This window comes from Ruditapes philippinarum, unplaced genomic scaffold, assembly GCF_026571515.1.
Source record: "Ruditapes philippinarum isolate M1 unplaced genomic scaffold, ASM2657151v2 ctg2541_1_1_1_1, whole genome shotgun sequence".
NCBI lineage: Eukaryota > Metazoa > Mollusca > Bivalvia > Venerida > Veneridae > Ruditapes > Ruditapes philippinarum.
Window position 1 is genome coordinate 189,142 of NW_026852865.1, and position 27,630 is coordinate 216,771.

Genomic DNA, 27,630 nt, shown 5'->3' on the forward strand with positions numbered 1-27,630 from the left:
TTTTGTCCAGATTAAAAACAAAAGTTGTGGTAAGGATGAACTATAGTCGATCAAACTGAATTGATGTGCAGGATATCCCCTATGTCTTGTTTAACAATAGCTTGGAATATCTAGATTTATTGGTCAGCCTCATGATTTTTGTATCGGTTGTCGGAGACAAATGATCATTACACTCGATGTCTAATATCATTCGTCTGTTATGAACTTAAAACAATAACAGCAACAAAACATCTTTGTTCTTTCAGCTTTTATTGCTTTTATGAAACTTTGGCATATTATCAGTAACAAAAAGGAAAGTTTTTCAAACAATCAGCATCATAAACATAAAGTTATTATGTACACATGTACAATGTAGCACTTCTGTTTTCAAAATATCATTTCTAAATAAACCACTTCACAACCATGAATAACAAAAATATTAAAATAATGAGAAACAAAATTTTTTAAAGAACTTTCTTAAGTTCATACAAATGGGTTCATCTTAAGGGTGTTACAAACTCCTTGAAAATCTGAAATGTTACATTTTAAAGTTACACTGATACTGTTAAGGTAACATGGTGTGTTTGTAACCGATGGAGGGTGACTACGGTAGCCACTCTATGTATTATTTCAGGCATAAACAGGCACCTGAGTATATAGAACCGTCAACTTTCTGTAAGTTTGCTGGGTAGCTTTATTCACATGAAAGAATTCAAAGAACATCACACAACTTGAGCCCATAGCAGAAAAGGTAATAAAATTTAATAACTGCTACCCATGCTAACCTGAAGAGGTGCTCAAACCCTATTCATAAATATACCCAGATTTCAAAAAAGGTTTCACAAAAATTCAATAAGGTTTTGAAATGTAAAACAACAAAAAAGTCCATATTTGTGGGCATAAAAAACCCACAGGAGTTTGAAAATTCTATCAAATAAATAATATAAATAATATAGTATAAAAATTATCCCCTATATTTAAAAGTTAGTATTTAAAATTGTACTGTACAATATGGTATTATATCTAAACAAGAGTATTGCTGAAAAAAAATCATCCAGTACAGGATATATTGTATCGTTTAGGGTCCAATATAGGAAATATATCAGATAGTCATACAGTACAAATCAAAAGATGAAAGTGTACATAACTTCTCAATAATGATATTATATAGGGGAGTATTTTTAGTTAATTTTTCTAATATACTTATTACTTGATAAAATTTCAAACTTCTGTGTAAAAAACTGACAATTATTCGTAGCATATATACAAATAGCACTTTGAAATGATAGAATAATATGACTGGTAAAATCTTTCACCCGATACAACTGTTAAATATACAAACTTTTAAAGAAAAATATGTTTTATCATATAAACAAATTATAATTGCAGTTTGAAGAGTAAATATTACATACATACACACTTAGAATTGATTCAATAACAGTAAACTTTCTAAAGTAAAAACATTTTCTAAAGAAAATAACAACTAAAGAAAAGGTTGAATTAATTTGATATGCGTTAAAACACACACCAAAAAAACTTATTAATATACTATCAACTAAAATTCAACTTGAAATAAAAAGAATCTAATAATAAATTCACAAAATTGATGCCATTTTTTAACATAAAAAGAATGCTTTTAACAGGTAAGAAAAAATAATAATAATAATCGGACATTTTCTCAACATAATAAAGCAAGAATATTGAAAAAAATCCAGCAAATTGTGTTATAAAATAGTTTGTTTGCCCTTAATTAGAATTCTAGCAGTAATGAATTGTTTTACTATCTATATAGAGCTAGGCCAGCCGGCACTTCCAGGCCATCTGACTAGACTCTGAACTCTTGGCTGCTCAAACCTATTACTTTAACACTGAAATCCCTTAAAACTCTCACACAAGCCCTGTTCAAAGCAGGATAAGTGCATTTACTACATTCAGTACAGTAAAGGTGGAAACAGATATAACTAAAAATGCCCAAACATTTGCCATATCTGAAAGTATTAAATACATCAATAATTCCTTTTTTGTAATTTTCTTTGAACTGAAGCTTAAACAATACAATTACTTTTTTGCTTCTTTTGACGTCAAATAAATAAAACAGAATTACGTTTTAAATTGCCTGAAAAAAAAAAGACAAGGCTATAAAACTGATATATTTGGACTTTACTATGTGGCAATTTCAATCTATATGTTTGACGAGCAAATTGTGAAATTCATCAAAAATATTTCCGATTATAAAGTCAATAAAAAATTTCTCATATACAAATAAAGAAATTCTCGATACGTATTTTTCCTTGGCAAATAAAGCTAAAACAAGAAGAAATTTACATGTACAGGTATTTATTACTACCTATCTGTACACTGTAATATATGTTTGTTTAACCAAAACATTTATTTCAAGATTGTTGTCTGATAACAGCCTCATTTTATCCGGTTCTACTTTTAACATCCTGTCAAACATGTCGATCATGAATCATTAGAAAAAATAATTCTTTATACATGAATCAACTGAAAGCACAAAAGTAACACAAAATTTAAACCTGAACATGCATAATAGACTTGCCCTGCTGTAAAACTTGAGTAGTCCATTATTAGTTTTAGGGAGTTCAGCATCAAAGCATCAAAATTGAGTGGCAAGTTGTGTAAGGTTTGGTAAGATTGTACTGGGCTGTCTCTAAACTGGTGTCATAGACCTATTGAAGTCACTGCTCCAGTTTTTATTCATTTTGTAAAAAAAAAATGATAATGGTAACATGTACAGGCAGAAATAATTATGATCTGATATAAGTAAATTAATATACATGTATTAATTAAATCATTATATGAATTCAACACTGAAAATTATCCAATTAAATTTCATACTAGACACTGCACACTCCGCTCTTTGTTTGACTATTTCTATAACATTGCTACATGTATTATACCATCTTTGTATAACATATTTTGTCCTTAATTTCAACCTGTGAGTTTTGAGATATATGAACCTGAACAACTATTATATACCTAAACATTTCATTGCCAACTGTGTCACGGCACACAAAAATATTATATAAAAGCCTTCAACAGCTTTTGACATTTTTTATATAGATCACATAAACAGGATGTCATTTGATAGCGTTTTTATGACAAGCAGGTATTTACTCAACCATCAAACGTGTACTAATTTTTCTACCCGAGTCTCGCTAAATCAAACTTGAAACAGTGTAAAACTGCAAAGCTTGCTTGTATTACTGCTAACAAAACAAAATAAAAAACTTTCCCTTCAATAGAAATTGAATAACATGAAAGGGTATGAGGTACACACTTCTTCCAAATGTGCTTGTTAAAAGATAGCAAAATCAAAATTTATAAAACATGATTTCCTTAAATCATTTATTTGTTCTGGCAATTGTTTTTCATTTTTCACTAACAAGTGGCATTCAAGAAGACACAATTATGTTCAACCATGTAACAGTAACTTAAAGGCACATTAAGCCTCAGAAACAAATAAATTTTTAATTTTTTAGAAAGGGCAAACATTAATTTTATAATGTTTAAATAATGGAATTAGATGCTTGTTACCTGAGGAAAGTAGCGGTAAATGATAAGTAATTTGTCATAAAAGTAGCACAATGTAAACAAAGTAGAATTTTGACTTCTTTACAAAATACTAATTTACTATAAATGTACTTGTTGCCAAAAAGCAACAGATGAAAAGGATGGTTCAGGCAATTGGCCAATGAGTAACTTTTTGGATACTTTTAAAGAACACCAAAAATTAAAAAGCATTTGAGAAAGAAAAGTAAAAGCATTTCTGAGGCATACTGGGCCTTTAAACTGTGAAAAAAATAAATTCTGTAATGCAGAGATCTTCAGACAGTTACACTTAATTCAAACATATCAAAATCTACAGAAACCTAAATCTCTTTCAAAACAGTTTCTTATGTAAATAGACTATGGTTTATCTAACCTTCACTGTAAAATAAAATAATGATTGAACTTCCTGAACCAATATCATACACATGAAAAAAAGAAGAAAAAGTTTTAAAAGCCCGATAAGATGTACATTTACTTATTCAGACATAGGTAAGTTTTATTTAATGAATCATACAAAATCAACCTGTGCTGGAGGTAAATAAAAATAGAAGGAAAGTCTTAAATAGTGTCCAGATCTTAACAACCATTCTGTGAAAAGATAAAACATTTTACCTTTTCCCTGTAGTCAATTGAAATGTGAAAATTTTAGAGGTATGGAGACATAGGGTTTGAATAAACAAATCATTAAATTTCATGTAAGTGCTTAACTAAATGTCAAAGTTACAATTTATGATGTATGCAGATTTTAGAAAACTTAAGTCAGATATATTATATCAGTTTTAGATGCTTAACACCATATAATATCATAACAGTTGAAGCTCTAGATACATGTACCTTGTAAATAGAGGCAAAAAAGGATAATTTGAATTCTTTTTGACAACCAAGAGGAACTCTCCCAAGTGGCGGAAAAAAAAATTATTGCTCATTGGAAACCCTGATAAACAATAATTCCTTCATATAATGAATCAAGAATATTAGATAGACAGAATTTACAGCACAGTTGTGAAGTATGAACTTACAAAAATCTTAAATTTTTAACCCTACAATATAAGTTTAACACCTAATGTGTTGTATTTCTAGACTAGACAAGGCTTTAGTTTACACTTAGTACATGTACAATAAAGATGTTATGACCAACCCTGGAGATTTCTCACAGAGAGAAAGACTACTGGAAATAACCCAAACAAAAATATGTTCCCAAATTTATCTGATTGAGATATTAACTTAAGTACATGTACAATAAAAATACCGTCAAATCCAAAAATAATACATGCACATATATCTATGGAATGGAATTTACCCTAAAGTTTACAATTTAACAGTACAGGCAGAAAATTCATTACTTCCAAAAAATAATTAAGTTCACATGAACTTCTTTGGACATACTTTAGATACAAAAAAAAACAAAACAAAAAAACTGAAAAATTTGTTAATTGAAACTATTATATGATTATTAAAATATAAATATTTATATTAAAACTCTAACCCTCCTGCTAGCTCTATTCAAATACATTCTAAGAGATCAAAATTTCGGAAAAAGTCTATTTTATACCAATATCTAACAACTAATAATTCCCCTATTCTAAGGATAATGAATTAATTATCAAATCAGGAAACAAACAATACCTAAATTTTAAAAATACTTGGAAGTTATCTTTATTTACAAATAACTTTGCCTTACAACAAACAACACTATTGAAAATAGATCACTAGCTGTCACTCAAACTTATACAATAGTATAATGCCGATAAATTGTGAAAATTAAGCTACAATGTATATCAAAGGGCTGTAACTCTGTGAAAGACCTTTCAGCAGAAAATCAGACAGACAGGACAGTTTTAATTTGATATTCCAGCTTTTACACGGCACAAAAATATGAAAATCCTGAACCAAAGTCCAGCAGGTTCATTCAATTCCAACAACAGACACATGTTTCTATATTCTAGCAACATCATTATAAATGAACACAAACTGGTTTATACAACATCTAGATCAGGCAAAATGAACAACAAAAACAACAAAATTTAAAAGGAAAATCTGCATAAAAAAATACCAAAGGGCTAATGAAGTTTCCTAACTTCCTAGCACTAACAAAAAATGAGAATAAAACAAAAATGGTATAAAACTAAGATATGAAGATGGGAAATTTTTTAGTGTTTTTCTTTATTATTATTACTATTAATTTATTACATGACTTGATTTGTATAACTGTTTTTTTCAAATATTCAAACAGAATAATAGATTGTCAATTAAAAAAGTTGTTTTTTTACTTTTTACATTAAAAACTTAGAATGCTAGTATTTCAAGTAAAAACAAAAAGAAAAACAAAATCTAAGTAAATATTGTATGAAGGATATTCTTAAGAAAAACAATATCAAATCAGTGATAAGTTCTATTAAAGTTATTCTTGAAAATAAACTAATACCTGTTTACAAACTTGCAATTGTATTAAAAAGCAGTATAATTTCTTAAATTAGTACAATTTCATTCAGATCAATATTTTTTCATCACACTAGTCCACATCATGGCAAGAAATTTGAAAACCTGATCAGTGGAATGCTTTTCAAAATTGAGAATTTTTCCAGAGTAGTCTCCCTTATTAACATTACCCTTGAGTACTCTCCCTTATCAAAAATTCTTTAGAGTAGTCTCCTTTATTTAAATTCCTCTAGAGTACTCTCCCTTATCAATAATTCTTTAGAGTAGTCTCCTTTATTAAAATTCCTCTAGAATAGTCTCCCATATCAACAGGAATGGCACTGGAATGCTTGGTACAATTGGTAGTATTCAGAACCTTTTCTTTACATTTCAAACATTCTAGCTGGCAACATCTTTGTTGGGAACCATTACCTCCTGAAATAGAAATTAAATTATACTTACAGGTGCTGTCATCTCAATCAACAAAGGTACATTATAAAACGGGACGATCCACTGGCAATTAAAATCCCTTAATTATTATGGTCTATGTAAAGGGGTATTTTTGTTTGTAATGAACAATGTAAATAAGAGAAATTTCTGTTGAAAATGTGTCAGAGTGAAATCGTATACATATACATGCACAGTGCTTTAACTGGAGTGCAGGTATTAGTTACCCGCACTCCAGAGCATGCCCATTGATTGGTTCATTTTTGCTGGGGTTTACTTATTGTGACGGAAGAGAAAGGGAAAGCGACAGAAATATCAAGGGAAAGCAACAGAAATATCAATTTAGATGCTAGTTCATTGGTTACTTTTTCCCGGGGTTTCATATTGTGACAACAGGGAACGTGTTTTTATGTTTGGCTATGATACAAAAGAGAAAGAACATCAAAACACTCGGCAATCTGATCTATACTCGGGGGCGTAGACTACGCCCCCTCGTACAAATACGATAGCCTAGTGTTTCAATGCTCTTTCTATTACTTTAAACACTACACTTATTAACCAATCAGCCGTCAACAGGACAACAATATAAGACCTTTTATCTGGTCTGTAGATACTTGTCCCATTATACTTCTTCCCAGAATGAACATATAAAATCAATGGACAAATGTCTAACTGATATAAATCTTAAAAGCCTGATTTTTTTTTTAAAATACCGTCTTGACTCTAAGAACAAACAATGGCAAATAACTGATAAAGTATTTATATATCGATCAAATATTTTCTAAATTGCAATAACATTGACAATCTTAGACAAAACTGTTCAAAAATGATGTCAAAAGATACACTATTTCTGAAAGTTAAAATGAAGGTTAATTCAAGATCCTTGCCTTTATACATAATTAAGTATAAAGGAAAAATTGCTTTCTATTACCTTTATGTGGGCTAATGATTGTAATAATGACTGTCACCCACGCCACATAATGAATTATCTATACAAACTGCTTAATAATACAAAATGTGTGCAGTGTGTAAACTGTCAACTGCCTAAGTACTGTTATCCCTTAAAGTTTTTAATAGACAGCTCTTTAACTTTAGAAGGGTCATGAACTAACTTTTAATTTTTTTCTTTTTGCTATTACAACATCTAATTAATTCTAACTCTAACACAGTAAAATCTTATAGAAAGCTTCACGTATATATAAAATTACTGGTAATATATCTACAATATACATGTATGCAGTATTGAATAATGACATCTATCCGACAGTATCACATGATTTTGAAAACTACCAAAACTAAACCCCTTGAGGATATATTGGGAGAATTTGACCTGAACGATATTAAGTATCGGCAGAATAAACAAGCTGTCTTCCGTGATCGCTAAAAAGAAAAGAATTTTATTACAACCTCTTAAACTGATCAGAAATAGAACTTATAGGAGCGTTTAACTAAATATTACACTTAACACTATTTGATCATTTATTGGTTAATTGGCGCAGGTGACAGTATGTAATGGAAGTTTAAAATCATTTTGCCCACACTTGCGAAGAAGTATTGACATTTCGATTATGTTGGTATTTGAACAAGAATTTACATTGTTAAGGTTTGGTGTAGTCCTATTCTACTTTTAACACTGGTCGTAATTTTGTACAACAGATCAAAGGATTATAGACATTTTAAACTTTTTGTGAAGTTTGAAAATGATACAGATATGTATGAATGATACATGTCAAGATTGTTCTTAAGTGAAAAGAAAAAATTGTATTGTATTGAATGGTTCTTTATCTAAAAGTAGGCCAACTTAAAATATCTCTTTAATTACAAATACAAGTACATTTATTCTATATACATTGTAATATTTGTATTTAACATTTTTCATATGATTTAAGTCACAAGGGGAAAGTTTAGGTCAAGTGACACCAAAAAACAGGGTTTAACCCGCACCCAGGCAGTTCTGAACCCAAAAGTAGCCTTTGCCTCCAGTATGGCGCTGGCCACCCTGCACATCTGTGCAGTCTAAGTGTTAAATCATGAGGAAATCAGACAGACAATCCTAAAGCAAAAATCTAAATGTATATGCATTATGCAGGGTGATGGGTATTGATGGGTATTAAGCAGGTACATACCAGACATTTTAAATTTTCACTGGCATTTTGCTAGTTTGCAAACTTATGTAAAATTTGAGCCCTGCTATCACACCTAGCATAGAACCAAAAGTAAGAGCATTTAATACTTAAAGTGTTTGTTGAAATGAATATTATTTTGTTGAAGTACATTTATATATTTCAAAGAAAGGCATGACAAAATTGAAATTAATAAAATACAAGGTAATTCAACTGAGAAACACTTAGAAAATGCAGCTTTTAGTAATTTGTTTAATATAAATGTTTTGCAATATTAAAGTGTTGGTTATAAATTATTCTGTGCATTACAGGGCCATAAATTTGTTTAAAAAAAAATACCATCCTGATCAGTGTAGGAAATAAATAATCATACAAAAAAAAATTGGTTTAATAAAGCTATGAAGTACCATTAAAGTCCATAAATAGGGATTGTTAATGCACAAGCCCTATCTAAACCTGGCTCCTTGCCACCAAGTAAAAGCAGCTTCTTTTGGTGCTAAAAAAAGATCACTGTATTCAACCACAGCCAACACATAATTATAGAACCAGGACTCACATTCAATCAGGAGACTTAAATTCAAGCAGTAGACTCAAATTCAACCAGCAGACTTGTATTCAACCAACAGACGTATTCAACCAGCAAACTCAAATTCAACCATCACTCATATTCAAGCAGCACACTCATATTCAACCAGGAGTCTCAAATTCAAGCCACAGACTCCTATTTAACCCAGACTCGTATTCAACCCGCAGACTCATACTCAAACTGCATATTTGCGGAGAGGCAACATTGTTAAAGAAAAGTGATTTTACTTTAACAATTAACCTGGTTCAGAATACTGTAGTTTGAAATTTTATTTTCCAGAACAAGAGTGATCATAATAGGTTATCTAAACTGCTGAGAGCAGCAGTAAAATGCTACATGTACTAGGACAATGAAAGGAAATGCTTCACATAATATATCATCTTCCAATCTAAAAGCCTCTTTAAATTCAAGAGGTGTTTGACATTTTCAAGATGATAATCTCAAGAAAATCATTATCATACAATTCATCAATCTTAATCAAATAATATATTACCTTGTTCTACATGTAATTTATAATGTCAACAATCTTCAGGGTTATTTTTCTTTGTTACTGTACATGAAAGTTTTTTGAAGAGGATTTTAATTATTTGTTAATAACATTACCACACAACAGAATACTTATTTCATGTAAACCACACCTCAAAACTGACATCTGACTTACACAGGACTATACCAAGTCTTTTTGGTTCAAATAATAATTTACATTGTAATATTTATATTAAATTTAACTACATGTAAACAAAATCATAGAGCTTTATATGGCTATAATATAACATTTCAGTCATAGAATTCTCATAGCAGTTAATACAGAAATCAAGCTTGTAAGCATTAAACTTACCATACATATAAATCAAATTGAATGTATATTTACAAAGAAAGCCAGGTGGACTATGCAAGTTGAAATGCCTTCCCCTTTCAGTGGCATCAAATAAAAATACAAATGTATGGTTCAGAATAATACACACTTGTTTATTTTAAAACTTAAAAAAAAAAAGCATTTTTTTGTGAAAAGAAACTTTGAAAGGATGAATTTACATGCTTTAACCAAAAGAAACCCAATCACATTCAATAAATCTGATTATTCTGTAAATTTATTAAAGTATACATTTTTAAAAAAACATTTGTATATACCTATTGTAACTGCTATACCCAAGTGAGCTCTTCAGTATCGGCATCGTCTTTGCATATCTGGAAAGCTTCCTGATTAGTATCGAACAATTTATACTGATCTTCAGCACTCACATGATGAACCACAACTACATATAGAAAGTTACAAGTCCGTAAACCCCAGCCACTCAGTGTAAAACGGCCACTTCTTTGGGGCTTCACGTCAAAATGATCGGCTAAGACTCCAACATAAGCATCCTCGTTGGCAAACGGTGGAATGTATCTACTTGTATTGACCAGTTTTTCAACAAGGTCTTTCGACATAAGATACCCCATTCCAACAGCATAAGGGGGATAGTGAGATAAAGGGTATTCCTCCATCGAAACGAACCATTTACTGTCTGGGTCACGTATAACCTTTAATCTACCTTCAGCTTGAGTCACTAGTCCTATATAGGAGTTACTCTTAGGAGTATTACTTGTTAATTTGTGCAATAATTTTGTATTGACATATACATCATCATCAGTTTTTAACACAAAATCACTCGGACAAGTCCGTCGGACCCATTCTAATCCATGCATAGTTTTTATTGTGAGATTTCTATACGAGTCTATATAGCTGCCTATAAGAATGTCATGAAAATCATTTATTTCATTATCTAATTTGTCACTTGATAAATGCACTGAGCTTCGCCCTATTAAAAACACACACTGCCATGGAATTGAGGCTAGATTGAAATTTGATGGCCTACACCATGTCTCTCGTATCGACTTCCTACGCTCGTAATTCTGAGGGGCTGAGGTAATAAGAATGATTATTTTGCTTTCTTTATGACATACCGGTTTTTCAGAATGAACATCTTCATACTTTCGTATATCCCATTTCACAACAACATCTTTCGTTGTTTTTAACATGCGGATACGATTTAAATTAGCAACAGGCCGTGCTATCAGTTTGAAACGTTTACCGGATTTTGATTTATCGCCTGATGAAGATTCATCATGATGTCGCATTAGAGGCACTTTATTACTGACATAAGTGAGAATTACACTATAAGTAATAATGAAAGCAATAGACAAAAGAATAACTGACGTAATACTGGCTTTTAGGATGACACGTCTAGCAGATTTCCTAGTCCGTGACGCTCTCATATCTGTCAGCAACTCGACAGATACTAGTGTTCCTGAAACAGTTTGCAAAAAACTGGACCCTTTCCTTGGCCTCGCGCACACATCCTTTTCACACACATTTTCACTTTCTCCAGACATAGCTGTTTTGTAATCACTGTGCACATTTCCATCAACCTCCAAAGCAGAGTTTCAACTCACCACAGGAACCAAGTTAATCATATTTCATCAGAGTTGTCACAACAATATGCCTGGAAAACAAAAACAACAGCATCACAATATATCATTTCTTCATTTAATACATTTTGACACAGTTAACCTCAGAAGAATTCATGTTTTTTGACAATTTAATTAAGATAACATCAAATTTCAAACTAAACATTATACCCAAGAGTTTCTGTAATTGTAAACATTGGAACACATACAGCATACAACTTGTTTGCACTGTGCCGTCCCTGTTTTTGACATTATAGTAGTTAAAATCAATCAATGATCGAATTTTTACAAAATATTTTGGTGACGAAATACACAGACTAGTCTCAAAAGCCGAGTATTTTTATGTCCTAATTAAACGCACGATTATGAAAAGACCCAATAATGTGGAACAGACTGATTTTAATACCTACAAACGTTTTTATTGAAATTTTGGAGCATTTCCAAACTATTTTATGACGTAAAATGGGCAATTTCATATCTATTTAAATTATTTAAAATAATCCCTTTGAATGAAAAGTATACCTATTATACCAATTTCCTATTAATATGATTATCATTTCAAAATGCAATAATTTAAAGGAAGTTAACAAACTGTTTTTATAAATAACATCCTTATTACAGCTTCATATAATCCTGAGTGATGTAAATGTATTTTTTATGTTATAGGGCTGGGCTTCAAATTCCAAATTTTTGTCAGCCTAAATGAACTTTTGCACTGCATTTTTTTTTTACACACGATTTATATATTTACCTTGCATTGCTACATTGTATAAAAACATTGTTATTTTTGCTAGATTATCACAATTTTCTTTTCTTCAACATTAACATCAATTTTGCACATTTTTACTTTTAAATTTGTATTAGTTTTTAAAAAAAACTAAACTGCAATGCATTTTCATTTCTACTTGCATTTTGCATGTTTGCAAGAGTTTTATTTGAGCCGAGTTTTATTTGAGCCCTATAATATCACCTTTTATTATTTAATTAATGAATTTTAAATTACTATTAAATTGATTTGTTATATTTGTCAGGTTTAAAGTTGCATCATCATCGCACTGGTCATCTTGGCAACTTTTCAGCATTACTGCTGTAATAAAGATCTTAGATCATGCTTTTTAGAGCATTATTACAGGCATGTGCCGGTAACTGATATAGATCCAACAACCTTCAGTCTGCACTAACATGACAGAAGGACAATAGTAACATTGACAGATTGTCATACTCTCCCATGTCACTTTCATAAAACTAAAAACATTGGGTTATTCAAGGTCATTCAATATTATAAAGGTCTATTTGAAAGACCCTGGCTTATTTAATAAGCACATTATAACTTTAAGTTATCAAAAACACACACAAAAAACTCAGAGACCTTGACTACATGCAATATCCATGTAAATAATTGCATACCAAATTTTGCTTACTTTGTAAAACATCTTGAATGTATTAACTATAATAAATATCTTGCATCATACAAAGTTTCCAAGCTACATGTCAAATCATTAAATTCCTATTGTTTGGTTTTATACCTAGGCATTAGGTTATTCAAAATACACAAATAATAGAAATCAAACCCCGATTAAGGCAGTTTGGCATTTTATCTGAAAAACAAAGCAAATTTAAACCAGGCTTTATTAATGTACTATCTTTTCTTCAGTTAATTCTTAAGACAACAATATAAATGTTTCAATTCCAATACTGTCAGATGTTGAACATAATTTATAATCAATTAATAAATATTATAATTAAGCAAGTAAGAATTTATAAAAAGTACTGTGGGATAGCAATAAACCTTTGAGAAAAATAAACCTTTGAGAAAAAGACAATGTTAAGACATTCTTAAAATACTCAACTTTATCCAAATTGTTACCCTTTTTACCTTACAAAAATGTATACCCCCCCACCCCATTACATGTCTATGTATCAATAATTTATAATTAAGCAACAATATTCAGGTACATCAAAGATGAATAATATCATAAAACAGGTATAAAACTTACATTCCTCTTTTCTCAATCCACCTACAGACTTTTCTACTTTTTGTAAACTTGTATAATTGTATACTAAACTGGTGATGTGTGTGTATAAACTAGAAGTGTATATCAAGGTCACTATTGTCTACTCTATATAACACCTGTGTACCACATGCTACAAAATATGTTACACAATGTCTGCAGTCTAGGTCATCAATGAAAGTCACCTCATCATAAAATGTGCATTATATGTTATCATTATCATATTTTTGTAGATAGAAGAACCATGGATTCAAGTGAAGACTATTGTCAGCCAGAACAAACATTAATGATTAAAGGGACCTCACTGAGATTTTTTGACATGAAAAGAACCGAAAATATTTTTTCGAGATTAGGCCACAGAAAATTAATTTTTAGACTCTCATCCTCGCCCGCCCGTATCAAAATCTTTCCGCTCCAAAATAATTTATTTTCATAAAAAAAAATTGTTCATTTCGCAGACGTCTGTGGACGAAAATTCGTCCGAAAATCGTGGTCGAATATTCGCGGGACGAACGCATAAAAATCAGACTGAGGTTTACAGCGTCTAGTGATCAAGATTTTAAATACGTTCGTTTTCGATCAGTAAAATTGTCAAAATGTTCGTCATATGTGAAATATATGATGCAGTAAACAAGAAAACTGTTTGTGATTGGTTTGGGTTTAGTTTTGATCAAAATCTGGGTGGAAATGATGCGACGTTCATCAAAATATAGATTTAAACACTTTTGTTTATTCATACATTTCTGTTTTTTCAGGTCTTAAAAGTGATGGATAAAATAAATTATAAATTCCACCCACCCGCCCCACTTATTTCTTGAAACCTGGATGAGAGTCTAAAGATTAATTTTCTATGGCCTTAATGTTCCATTTGATGTAGGCCTGGGCCAATGGCTTGTGATCATTTGCTCACTGCGTTTTTCCAGAATGATTATTTTTACAGTCTGCGAAAAATACGCAAAGCCCGAGCCCGAGTCTAGTAAAAAATCATTCGGGCTAGCTAAAAAGGCAGGGCACATAGTCCGACGGTCTTGCATTGTTTGGGAAACCGAAATGATTATAAATAGAATTTTAAACACAATGACTGGGAGGGATATAACATATTGATTTTCTTCGAGGTATTGACACGGGATTTTCCAATATACGTCGATACTATTTATAACCGCCGAGAGGGGTATAGCATATTGATTTTTTTCGGGGTATTGACACTGGTATTTCCAAAACGCCAGAGGGGTAAGCTTATTGAAATAATGCATAGACATTTTAAGCCAATCAAATACCGCGTTATTAAAATGTCAAAATGGCGCACATAGATGCATGTATTATAGAGCAAGAGCAAGATTCTGATATCAACTGACAACACAGACAAACCTTTAGAAAGTTCTCCTCCAGAACAAGTATTTGCTGAAGAGGTATATTGCTACTTTTTGAAACATTTTTCATGAAGTTGTTAATTGTTTACTATTAAAAAAAAAACAAGCAAGCAGAATTCAGCTCTTTACCTTTACAACCCGTATTCAATTTTATACTGCAGTCTAGACTAACCATTTTTTTGTATTTTGATACTGAAATCACTTAAAACTTTAAATAATAATTATAAATTGACTGTTCCGATTTCAAAGAAAAGCTATCCATTTCACAAGTTTGCCATGTTAGCTTAGGTTTGAATTTTAATATACTTATAATATTAAAAAGTAAAACATTTGTGTTGTTTTGAAAAATTTTATTCTTATTTAATAACAATGAATTTCACTTTATTTTCCGTAATATTTTCAGCATCATAACCACGGGGAATGTTCTGACAGAGACAGCGACTCAGTTTATGATTCTGGTATAGATGAAGATGAGCCTATGGAAATGAGTCAACAAGAAGTTGAAAGAAATCTATTATCTTTCAGTGTAGAATATCAGAAATAAATGTTATTCAATTGACAAAGCTTTTTATCAATTTCTTCACAATATATATAAATTTGAAAACCTGGCCAAATTATGAAAAATTTTGTATGAATTTTCGGGCTACCTAAAATTTGTTTGGGCTATGTGATATTTTAATGGACCAAGCCCGAATGTCTTTGTCCATAAAAAGTTTTTCGTGCAGACTGTTTTTATTGTGAAAAAGTAAATCAAAATTTAAGTATTGCAAGACTTTTCACTCTCGCCGGGCTAAGACCAGCACAAAAATATTATTTTTTAGTGCCCCAGGTGATCTACATTTCATCATTCATGTTTTGAGACTTTTGGACATCAGTGGAGTTCCTTTAATGTATAACACACAAGTTTAGTTATTATCTTTATACATATTGTACTACATAACACTGACAGTTAAACAAATGTTTTATGCAATTGCAAACAATACCCTAATTATATCAATCAAAATGTTTCTATTCATAATATGGCAATATTCTTTTTAATTAGATCTCTATAATAATGTAATACAATTTTGAAAGAAAATACTATTGGGCCTATATTCAGTATTTAAATTGCTAACAAATAGCCATCTTTTTGCTTAGTATCATTATATATGTATCTATAAAGTTTTGACACCAAAACATACAAAACTATGAAATGCAGTATACTACATTGTGCATTCATGATTAAAGGCCAATTAAACTGTTAAGCATATTTTTCAAATTTGACCTGCTTTACTGTCAATAACCCAGTTTAACTGCCATTTTCTCGTTACAAAAAATAAACCCCTGATTATAATAAAGAAAAAAATAATATGATTGGCAAATTTTCTTGGCAGCTAACCAAACTACTGACACTACATTAAGTCATTTATATATTTTTCTCTGTACTTCAGCTGATATCAAGATCCATTTTTTTTTAATTTCATGTACTTTTAAAACAGAACAGCACTTGCACAGATATTAAAACTTCATATACACTGTAAATGAGTAGCTGGGTATTGACTGTTTATTTTTTTTGTTTTTTTGGCAATGTTATCATTTTATCTTCCATTACGGTGCAGGGATCATTCTAGGGGGCGATTTCTGCGATTTCTCGCAAAAAAATCACCAAAATCTCAGAGAAATTTGTGAAATGAGAGAAAATCTCGCACGGCAATTTGAGCCGGAAAATGTCTAATCACAACCTAAAGAATGCTAAAATCACACAAAAATATGATGAAAAATTTACGATTCCATTCAAAAATTTAATTTCAAATTGTTTATTATTGAAATCGGTGTAAAATACTCCAAAAAGTAGTCCACCACTTTAAATTATTTAGCCTAAAATAATTGCCGATCGGAGACCGCAAATTCACCATACAGAAATACGGTATGATCGCTATTGTAACCTTTATCTATCTGTAAGTCGAGAATTTACACATAACGCTTTTAATTGATTTAAATGAAAATTGTTTGACACAGACTTACATAAAAATGGACATGTCAAAACCAAATATCGGTAAAATAGCCTAAAATTTGTCTTCTAAATGTCACATCAACCACGGTAAATTTTGCCGTAAAAAACAAATTTAAAAATTTTGTTTTACGATTCTTGATGAAATAGCCAATAATAAATATTCTTTTATTGAACAAAAGTATTTAATTTTATGTAATTGCAATCAAAAACAGCTAGAATTGTGAATGTTTCAGCGGAAAACAGACAAATATTCATTTGTCACATATTTTCGCGATGCCGTGATTAAAAAAAAAATACTAAAAGGAAGCTGAGTGTTATTCAAAGGTGTTTAAAAACACTAAAAATGATGTTTATGAATAAAAAATACTTTAGGTATTGTTTATATTTGTCGATATGGAGATATTTGTCATTATGTGTTCAGGTCACATATTCAATGAACATTTTTTAATGGAGGGAGGTGTGTGAAGAGAATCATAAAGAAAACAAAATGTAAGGTTATAAAAAATAGTCTTCAAATTTCAACAATCACTTCTGTACAGTACAGTGTTGTCCATTAGGAACATTGGCAGCAAATAATAGTTGTAGTAGATATCCATGTATAATTCTTTTATATTTCAGAATGAAAGTGTTTTATTTATTTTTCACAATAAGAATTTTATTATGTTTAAAAAATTCACAAAAGAAAAGGCATAGGGTGAATCAAAAAAGTGAAAACAAAAATCACTGTAATAAACAGAGCTACATCTATATCCTCATTAGATAAACAATGTTTATATGTACAGTGATTTTAAAAAGTTAGAAATTTCCATATTTTCAACCTCGCCCATCATGAAAATTAAATCTCTCAAGAAAATCTAATTTCTCTCATTAAAATTTCTCAAATGAGAGAAAATCTCTCACTAAAAATCCTGACCAGAATGATCCCTGCCCGGTGTATTATCTATAAAAATTTAAAATGTTAATTATAATAACATTAACAACACTTTTCAGACAGTTACTATTAAAATAAGCCCTGCAATTAATGTTTTTTGTTTTGTTATGTTTTAAGCATGACAACATTAAACAGCAATCATGTAAAGTCAGCTTTTTCTGAAGTTTTAGAAAGAGACCAGTTGAAAATGGTCATATTCAATAATTGCACAGATGAGCAAACTGGACTAGCTGAAGTCTGTTATTAAAACTTGTGACAAAGGCAGTGATTTTCCAGCTTAAATAACAGACTCCAATAAAAAGCATTTTTCCAATTGAAATTTTCTTTAATTAAAATCATGCAGTTTCCCAAAAAATCAGATCCTAAACCTGCTTTTTTACTTCCTAAATTAGCAATTGAAGTGATAATTTTTTCCAAAATCAAGAGGCTAAGGCTTCTTCCCAATTAAGTGAAGAAAATCATCTAAAGGTTGTTCACTTTCAGTTTCGGCATAATAAGGGTTAACTCTTAACCTGCAGGAACCAAGTGATTAGACTTTGGCATCAGTATAGGGCCAGGCCAGTTTGCATGTTAAGTTTGGAACAATATCATGTTAACTAAGTCATACTACTTTGTATATCTATTACTCATAATGAGCATTTAATACAAAATACACTTTCTTTTACTATCCCATTTCTACAAACTGAGGAACTTTAATTCATTTGAAGTCCCACTCTTTGTCACCTAACTAAAATTCAAGGACTTTTCCAAGATTTTATCACCTTTTCAAGGAGATTCTTATCAAAATTTTAGGACTTAAAAAAATCTTTTTAAGAACATATCTTGAACACTGACTATATTACATACTATACTACATGTATATTTCTTGCAATCAAAATTATATCAAACATTGGTGAAAAGTTGCAGTCCTAGCGGCCATCGCTGCTCTATTTAGCTTTAAAACAAGGAACAGACCCTTGGGTTCAAATCAAGAGTATCTTTAAGGTGTATTCAGAAACTGTCAAGCATAACAAAAAATTATGAATGATTATAATTGCGGTCGAATATTATTGAGGACGAATGTCACAAAGTTTATAGAGTAAGTTACATTAAGCATTTTAACAAATTAATTTAGATTTAACAACTAGATAAACAATTTGACTGAACAAAGTGAGTAAGATAAATCTCTGGCAATCATACTCAAAGTCATTTACAACTGTTGTGCCGACATCCGCCATTTTCGTCATCGTGTCCTTCGGTGTCGGAAAATTGCTGAAAAATTGTGAATGTTTAAAGATTTTATCCAAACTTATTTATTCTTAAATGCGATATGTTACTGCAAAAAGGAAAAAATATTAACGAAATAAGTAAAACATAAACATATTACCATAAATCATTAAAATCCTTGACGCGTTCTAATGAACGTCCAAATCGATTGCAGGGGCGACTACTCACCATGTGGTAAACGGTAAAAGCAGATGCATTTCGATTTCCCACAACAAACACACCTCCAGTCGGTAACCAATCGGAAGAAAGAGAAAGCAAGAGGCCCGTAAGAGACATGACGTGAACAGGACTGTGCTACCAGTCTTTGAAATGAATAAGCCTGATAAGGCCACGACTTTGGCGAATATTAGACATTTAAAAAAAAGTTAAAGAAGAAAAATATACAATTGAAATCTACAAATAATGTTTTTGACTTTGAAAGACACTGTTGAAAAAAAAACTACCCTTCATTGTTGCATACCAAAACATTTAATATGTACAGTATAGACAACCCTAACCTAAATTAACCATATAAAGCCTTGTCTTAACACGGCGGTGGTTTCTTTTAATTTATAAAAATGACTCGTTCCATACCTCAGCTCATTCACCGCGAAAAAAATGTGACACATTTGTCGACTGTAATTTTCTGACATGTAGTCCCATAAAAGTCCCATTTATGGGACTGAGATCAAGGTGGGGTCTCCACGGCTCCAAATGCTTCCAAGAACAATTGTTAGCCGCTCAGGCGCCTTGGGGTAATGATCATATACACTGTCACATCGACAATCATGTTTTAGTGAAAATATAGAATACAAGACTTTAGTATACATGGTCGCAGAGTTTAAGATCAAGGGGAGTTAACTGAACAATACTGAATACGGAGTTATAAAGGAGTTATGTCCCAGGCTGCATGGAATAAGTTTCAATATACATATACAGCATGTTAGCCCTTAGGCATGCTGTAAATGAGCCGATCGATATTAAATTGTAGAATTCTGTACCGCAATAATGACTGCCTGCACCAGCAAATGTCTTGCTGAAGCATGTCCCACAAGTTAAAGCGGGTTGAGGTCCGGGGATCTTGCAGGCCAAGGCAGGAGTTCGATTGTTTCACGTGCAAGTATTGGCCAATGAGGCAAGCATTGTCTTGCATTAGAATAAAAACGGGACACACTGCACATGCATATGGCCAAACATGTACGTCAAGAATCTCGATCACAACAATACCTTTTTGCTGTCAATGTGTAAATATCGAAAATATGGAGGTCTGTTTTGACATATACACTTATATTTCCACATACCATGTGAAACCCTCCACCATATCGGTCTTGTTCAGAGAAGCAAGCTGGTGCAAAACATTCAATTCACTTGGCCTTCGTGCGTCTATTTGTGAAGTATTGGCATAATATAGACTCATCAGTGAACAATTGCGGAGTCTCCATTGCACATGGTCTCGGGCCTTCTCTGGTAAAGTAACATTTATGCCAGGACGTCTGGCGTCCGTGCCAACATCATGAAATTGTTTCCTTATTTTACTTGGTAGATACTAGATACCCATACATTTATTGCATTTTGCAAGCTATTTCTAAACGAAAATGTATGGAACGCCACAGCTGCCTTATATTTACTCTTATCAAGTCGTGATGTCCTTTGGATAAATGATGATGTCGTTTCTATAGATGGTGCTATGGTTTTGATAGATGGTAATGTTATTTTCATATATGGTGATGTCGTTCAGATAGATGGTGATGTAATTTAGAAATATGGCGCAGTCATGTTAAAAGACGGTGCTGTGAATTTGATAAATGGTTATCTCGTTTTGTAAGATGGTGCTGTGGTTTTTATAGAAGGTGCTGTTATTTTGATAAATGGTTATGTCGATTTCTAAAATGGTGCTGTCGATTTGATAAATGGTTAGGTCGTTCTTTTAGTTGATGCTATGGTTGTTAAAGATGGTGTTGTAATTTTGATAAATGGTTATGTCGTTTTGTTAGATGGTGCTGTGGTTGTTATAGATGGTGATGTTATTTTCATATATGGTGATGTCGTTCAGATAGATGGTGATGTAATTTAGATATATGGTGCAGTCATGTTAAAAGACATTGTTGTGAATTTGATAAATGGTTATCTCGTTTTGTTAGATGGTGCTGTGGTTGTTATAGATTGTGCTGTAATTTTGATAAATGTTTATGTCGTTTTGTTAGATGGTGCTGTGGTTGTTATAGATGGTGATGTAATTTTGATAAATGGTTATGTCGATTTGTAAGATGGTGCTGTCGATTTGATAAATGGTTAGGTCGTTCTTTTAGTTGATGCTATGGCTGTTAAAGATGGTGCTATAATTTTGATAAATGGTTATGTCGTTTTGTAAGATGGTGCTGTGGATTTGATAAATGGTTAGGTCGTCCTTTTAGTTGATGCAATGGTTGTTATAGATTGTGCTGTAATTTTGATAATTGGTTATGTCGTATTGTTAGATGTTGCTGTGGTTGTTATAGATGGTGCTGTAATTTTGATAAATGGTTATGTCGTTTTGTAATATGGTCCTGTAAAATTTTGATAAATGGTTATGTCGTTTCAATAGACCGTGCTATGGATTTGATAAATGGTGAGGTGGTTTTAATCAATAGTTCTGTGTTTTTGATAAATGGTAATTTTTGGTCGTTTTGAAATGCTGTTATGCCGTTTGGTATATGGCTATACTGTTTTGGTATATGGTGTTATCATTTTATACATGGTGCTGTGATTTTTGTACATGGTGATGTTTTTCTGAACTGTGGAGATGGTCATTTACTTATTTCTGAGAAAAATATGGCGAAACCTCCTTTAACCCTTTACCTCATATAGATGTGTTTTGACGGCTTGTAGACCCCTCCCCTTTTTGAGGCATTAAACAGTGAAAAAATGCCCTATTTAGGCCCTAGACACTGTTTTTCGTTTGAGAAATGTTGTTAAAAAAGTGACCAGTTTTTCGGCGCCGCCCCCATCAAAATGGTACATCAAGGGGATGTGCCCTCTTCTGTTTTTTTTTTTTTTTTTTGGGGGGGGGGGGGGTTGAAGTAGGCAACAGTCGCCCTCATCGCCAAGAAAATTTTGGACATGTGACAGGCTAAAATAGCCTCAGGTCGATCGTAAGGTAACGTGTAACCAACGCTGAAAAGCCTTTTGCTCCATCTCATTCCATTGAGAAGTTGCAGCACTTTGAACTTAGTTTGTTTTGATGGAAAGAAAAAACAATGCAAAAAAGTGATTTTTGGCAATTTTGAGACGTCCCCTGTTGCCAATGTTACAGGAAATTTAAGACACAGGCTATTGTCCAGTCAACACTTGTGCCAATTTTCATCAGTATCAAAGCATTTTTCATAGTTCCATAGCAGTTGAACTTGTAACAGGAGGCTTTTCAATGAAAACGGCCATTTTTCACAATATGCTCATGAAGGACAGAGTTAAATGTTTTTCTCTGAGATTGATAAATTAAAATAAAAATTGAAATGTTTAACTGATGAAAACAATGGAAGCAGTTTTGAAAAAAACCTTTTACTTGTGGACATTTTTTGAATATGAAAAGATCATGCCTGATTTTGTCTGCAAGTTATCTATACAGGAAATGAAATACTTTAGAATAAATAACAGTCAAGATATGATGAAACTCAGATTAGAGTGTATAAAAGTTGGCGAAAAACAAAGGTCTCCATAATTTAAAATAACCGATCAAAATGTTCCAGTAAACAAACAGGTCATCTATAAATAGATCATCATCATCGTAATAAAAAATAACAGAACCATACATCAAAATAGTATCACCATGTATAAAAAGAACATCACCACATAGCAAAATAGTATAACCATTTATAAAAAGAACATCATCGTACATCAGAATAGTATAACCATTTATAAAAAGAACATCACCATACATTAAAATAGTATCGTCATTTATAAATAGAACATCACCATATATCAAAATAGTATCACCATTTATAAAAAGAACATCACCATACATCAAAATAGTATAACCATTTATAAAAACAACATCACCATATAGCAAAATTACAGCACCATTTATAAAAATAACAGCACCATATATAAAATGACACTACCAGGTACCAAAGTGACACCACCATATATCAAAACGACATCACCATTTATCATTACTGCAGCACCATGTATCAAAACAACAGCGCCATATACATAATTACATCACCATTTTTCAAAACCACAGCAACATTTACTTAAACTACAGCACCACTTATTAAATCCACATCACCATTTATTCAAACTACAGCACAATCTGTCAAAACGACATAACCATTTATAAAAACCACAGCACCATTTATTAAATCCACAGCACCATTTATTTTAACTACAGCACCATCTGTCAAAACGACATAACCATTTATCAAAACCACAACACCACTTATTAAATCCACAACACCATTTATTCAAACTACAGCACCATCTGTCAAAACGACAAAACCATTTATCAAAACCACAGCACCACTTATTAAATCCACAACACCATTTATTCAAACTACAGCACCATCTGTCAAAACGACAAAACCATTTATCAAAACCACAGCACCACTTATTAAATCCACAACACCATTTATTCAAACTACAGCACCATCTGTCAAAACGACATAACCATTTATGAAAACCACAGCACCACTTATTAAATCCACAGCACCATTTATTTTAACTACAGCACCATCTTTCAAAACGACATAACCATTTATCAAAACCACAGCACCACTTATTAAATCCACAACACCATTTATTCAAACTACAGCACCATCTGTCAAAACGACATAACCATTTATAAAAACCACAGCACCACTTATTAAATCCACAGCACCATTTATTTTAACTACAGCACCATCTTTCAAAACGACATAACCATTTATCAAAACCACAGCACCATTTATTAAATCCACAGCACCATCTGTCAAAACGACATAACCATTTATCAAAACCACAGCACCATTTATTAAATCCACAGCACCATTTATTTTAACTACAGCACCATCTTTCAAAACGACATAACCATTTTTAAAAACCACAGGACCATTTATTTAAACTACAGGACCATCTATCACAACGACATCACCATTTATTTAAACCACATAACCATTTATCAGAACCACAGCACTATCTGTCAAAAGGACACGACCACTTTAGAAGTGTTTATATAAGGCAGCTATGGCGTTCCATAAAAATGCGTTCTGGGAACAATTGTGTCGACCCTGAACCCAAATTTAACATTTTCGCCTTGTGCATGTGTTATACATCTAGAACGACCACCATCGTGTAAATGTGCTGCATTTACTTCGCTTTGGAAACAATATTCCACATTCGTTGCGCGGGTAACCTGCCTCTAAGCAGGGTCTTTCAAATTTCTATTTAAAAGAACCTGCTCTGAGATAAGCCTGTCTGCAACATACCAACCCCTTCCTATTCAACCGTGATGCGTCAGCCGCCTTCTCAGATTTTGACTCATTATATTGAATGCTTAAAAACACAGGCTGTATTGCAAACTTTTACCAAGAGGACATAAATTCATACATACACTCAGTATACGTGTCGTCAAAATCTTGATTAAATTTCGAGGTTCATAAAGTTCTCGTGTACAAATCAACAATTCCCTTGCACAGCTGTAACACAAATTCTACAAACTTCATTTGTGTTCAAATTTATGTCCCTGCTCATCTTATTAGTGAGGCTGTTTGTTCCAAATGAAATTTTGAATAGTATACTTGAAAATTACGAGATTAAGGTACATGTATAATAAAAAATGAACATGTTCATGGATAGAAAGTAACAATGTCATGAGGCCATTACATAAGAGACTATTTTCTTGTGGCAGTGTCGGAAAGATAAATCTTTTAAATATGTACATACCAAGTGTCCTCGAACTCATTTTTTTTGATTTTGTAACTAGGACTAATGTAACTAACATAATCATATTTAAGATTTATTTTTCATATATAAAAATATCTAGCATACTATAGTAATTCAATGGATTTATTACCCAACCGTAGAATAAAATTATTCGCTCATTGAACCTTTCTAATTGTTCTGTTTATCTAAACAGGACATGTACATTCCCACCTAAATATCAGAGGAATTACCTGATTACCTATCTTTACATTATTTCAGTCATGAGTGGGTACTTATAGTCTTCAAAAGGATGAAAATTCGCAAAATCAGGAGTTAATGTATACATTTTATTTCAACCTGACATGACGTTCAGATATAATGTTTAACTTTACATCATTTTGTTTGCTTATTTTGGTTTTTAACTCGTTTTTTTGGTCACATCTTGGCGGACATTCCATAAAACCGGCTATCCTAAAGACGGACTACTTTTATCACTCATGATTTCTGAATCGGAGGTGACAGACAAATGTCCGTTAGACTCAATTTCTGAGATCATTTGTCACGGAGGAATTTAGTTTTGCCTGAGGATCGAGCCAACAGCCCAGGGTGATGCTCTTTCTATTCAGCTAAGTAGTTGCTTTTAATGCGATTCGGAGAAATTGGCAAGAGGTTCACAGCAAACAAACTTTAGCCACCAGGTCAGGTCATAATTTTTTTGGGGACTTGCAACAACAACATAATTTCTTTCGAGGAATGGTGATGGGGTTAACAATAGGTTTTATTGATATAAAAAAAAGAAGAAGAGGATACAAAAAATAACATTTTAATAATGTAAAGTTTACAGATCTACAATTGGAAGAACAATATAAATTTTGTAATATGGAGAAGATCAGATTTGTTGGAACGCACTATAAAACTAATGCAACATAGGTAAATTACAAACAATACAAACTACAGTGTATATATATAATTAAACAAGAAAACAAGAGTGATATAACACTTTAACATGATATGCAAATTACAATTAGAATGTAAGGAATTTCAGCAGCAGATACACAATGAGAAAAAAAGAGTCAAAGAAAAAGGTATTGTATAATAACAAAATAAACTCAATTTCTAAATTTGAGAAATTGCAAATGTACTTTGCTAAATAAGTGAAAGCCAAGGCCAAGTGTAAAACAGGTTGAAATATTTATAAATGCAGATGATCTCTTTATAAGTCAATGACAAATAAAGGTGTTAAATACAAATTTTCAGTATTTTTTAAGAATTCAGGAGAAAAAAACAACTTAAACCCTGATAGTAAACCCTGTGTGGTTCATGTGATCAAAATACCGAAAAATGTAGAATATGAAACATGATAAATCTTGTTATCAACTCAAACAAAACATTGCCATAAACTTGACCCTTTACCATACATTATTTTTTTCATGAATTGAAACCTTGTCATCAATTGAAACCTTGTACATGAAATTAAATGGCACCTTGTCACCAATTGAAAAAAAAACTTCTCACTGTTTGGAACTTTGTCTAATCAATTATTTTACATCATTAACGGAAACATTACCTTTAATGAAACATTTTCAATTGTAAAGCAAATACCACCAGTGTAAAGGCACTTTACATGCATTTTTATAATTTTATAACTTTTCAAACCTTTATAACATTTTATCAGTTTGCCTTTTGTCAGTTTAAAGTATCTAATGGAGCCTAAATTATGACTACATTCAAATATGTTGAAGTCACACAATAAATGTTTTAGTACACTTGATAAAATATGTAAACCACAATAAACATGTAATAAAAATCTGACTTTGCAAAGAAATTCAATATTACACTGCTGCGCAAGATAAACACCATCTTATAAATCACAGTCGGTATGTATTATCACATATAATGTATGAAGAATGAAAAGTACACACAGCTGTCATTCATTCTTTTTTCATTTTGTTTGCCCGTTTTTTGTTTCTAGTTTTTCCAAATAAATTTTTAAATATAGTAGACTACTTTTTAACAGTTTTAAAAAGAGCCCAAACTTTTTTAAAAGGGTTCAATAGAAAATAAAAATACTATATTAATTTTTGAATAAAATTTACATTTTTAAATACCAATATATCCCCATATAAAATACAATTTACTTTTTAAAAATTTCAGTTATAATCAGCTTTATGAATAATTAGTGCTCTGAGCTCGGGAAATTGTACGGGCTTTGAACTGGGGGACCACTGCCCTTGAACCGGGGGCCCAAAATTATTGCAAAAATTGTGAAATCCATAGGGTTTTCCCAGCCCCCTGGGCAAAATTTCCAAACCTTCCAAGACAGTTTGGTCGGATTTCGGGCAGGGAAACCCGGGGAAAAAATGCTAATATAAAGAAACTTTAAATGCAATGGTGGGCTAAAAACATTTCATTTTTTGGTGTTTCCAATCACAGCGATTGCGACCTTAAAACAAAGGGTAACGGACCGGCAATGAAAAAAACCGGGAACCCGGGTTTCTGTGATAGACATTGACAGGGATGCTCACGCAGGCGGAAATTGCGCGCACATCCTGATCAGGAATTTGAATGTCAGGACTTCCGGCTAAAGGCTTGCCCCCGTTGTCAAAAGAAAGGCTGCTCTTTCTAAAC

General features: G+C 31.8%; 1 protein-coding gene across 3 annotated transcripts; it reads right to left on the bottom strand.

Annotated features, from left to right (window-relative positions):
* Positions 1–230: 230 nt before the first annotated feature.
* On the bottom strand, positions 231–19,385 carry LOC132726710 (beta-1,3-galactosyltransferase 1-like). Of its 3 annotated transcripts, none has more exons than XM_060712069.1 (3): positions 19,250–19,385; positions 10,258–11,612; positions 231–6,405 (listed from the first exon to the last, which is right to left on the bottom strand). In XM_060712069.1, exon 2 carries the CDS (start codon positions 11,500–11,502, stop codon positions 10,270–10,272), a length of 1,233 nt encoding a protein of 410 aa, XP_060568052.1. In that variant the 5' UTR covers positions 11,503–11,612; positions 19,250–19,385; the 3' UTR covers positions 231–6,405; positions 10,258–10,269. The 3 variants fall into 3 exon arrangements, with proteins under 3 accessions (XP_060568052.1, XP_060568058.1, XP_060568063.1); XM_060712075.1 differs by lacking the exon at positions 19,250–19,385 and adding an exon at positions 19,063–19,171; XM_060712080.1 differs by lacking the exon at positions 19,250–19,385 and adding an exon at positions 13,575–13,659.
* Positions 19,386–27,630: the final 8,245 nt, after the last annotated feature.

What these genes read in the sequence shown, in the direction of transcription:
- LOC132726710 (XM_060712069.1), bottom strand. Translation starts at nt 11,502, where the DNA reads ATGTCTGGAGAAAGTGAAAATGTGTGTGAAAAGGATGTGTGCGCGAGG.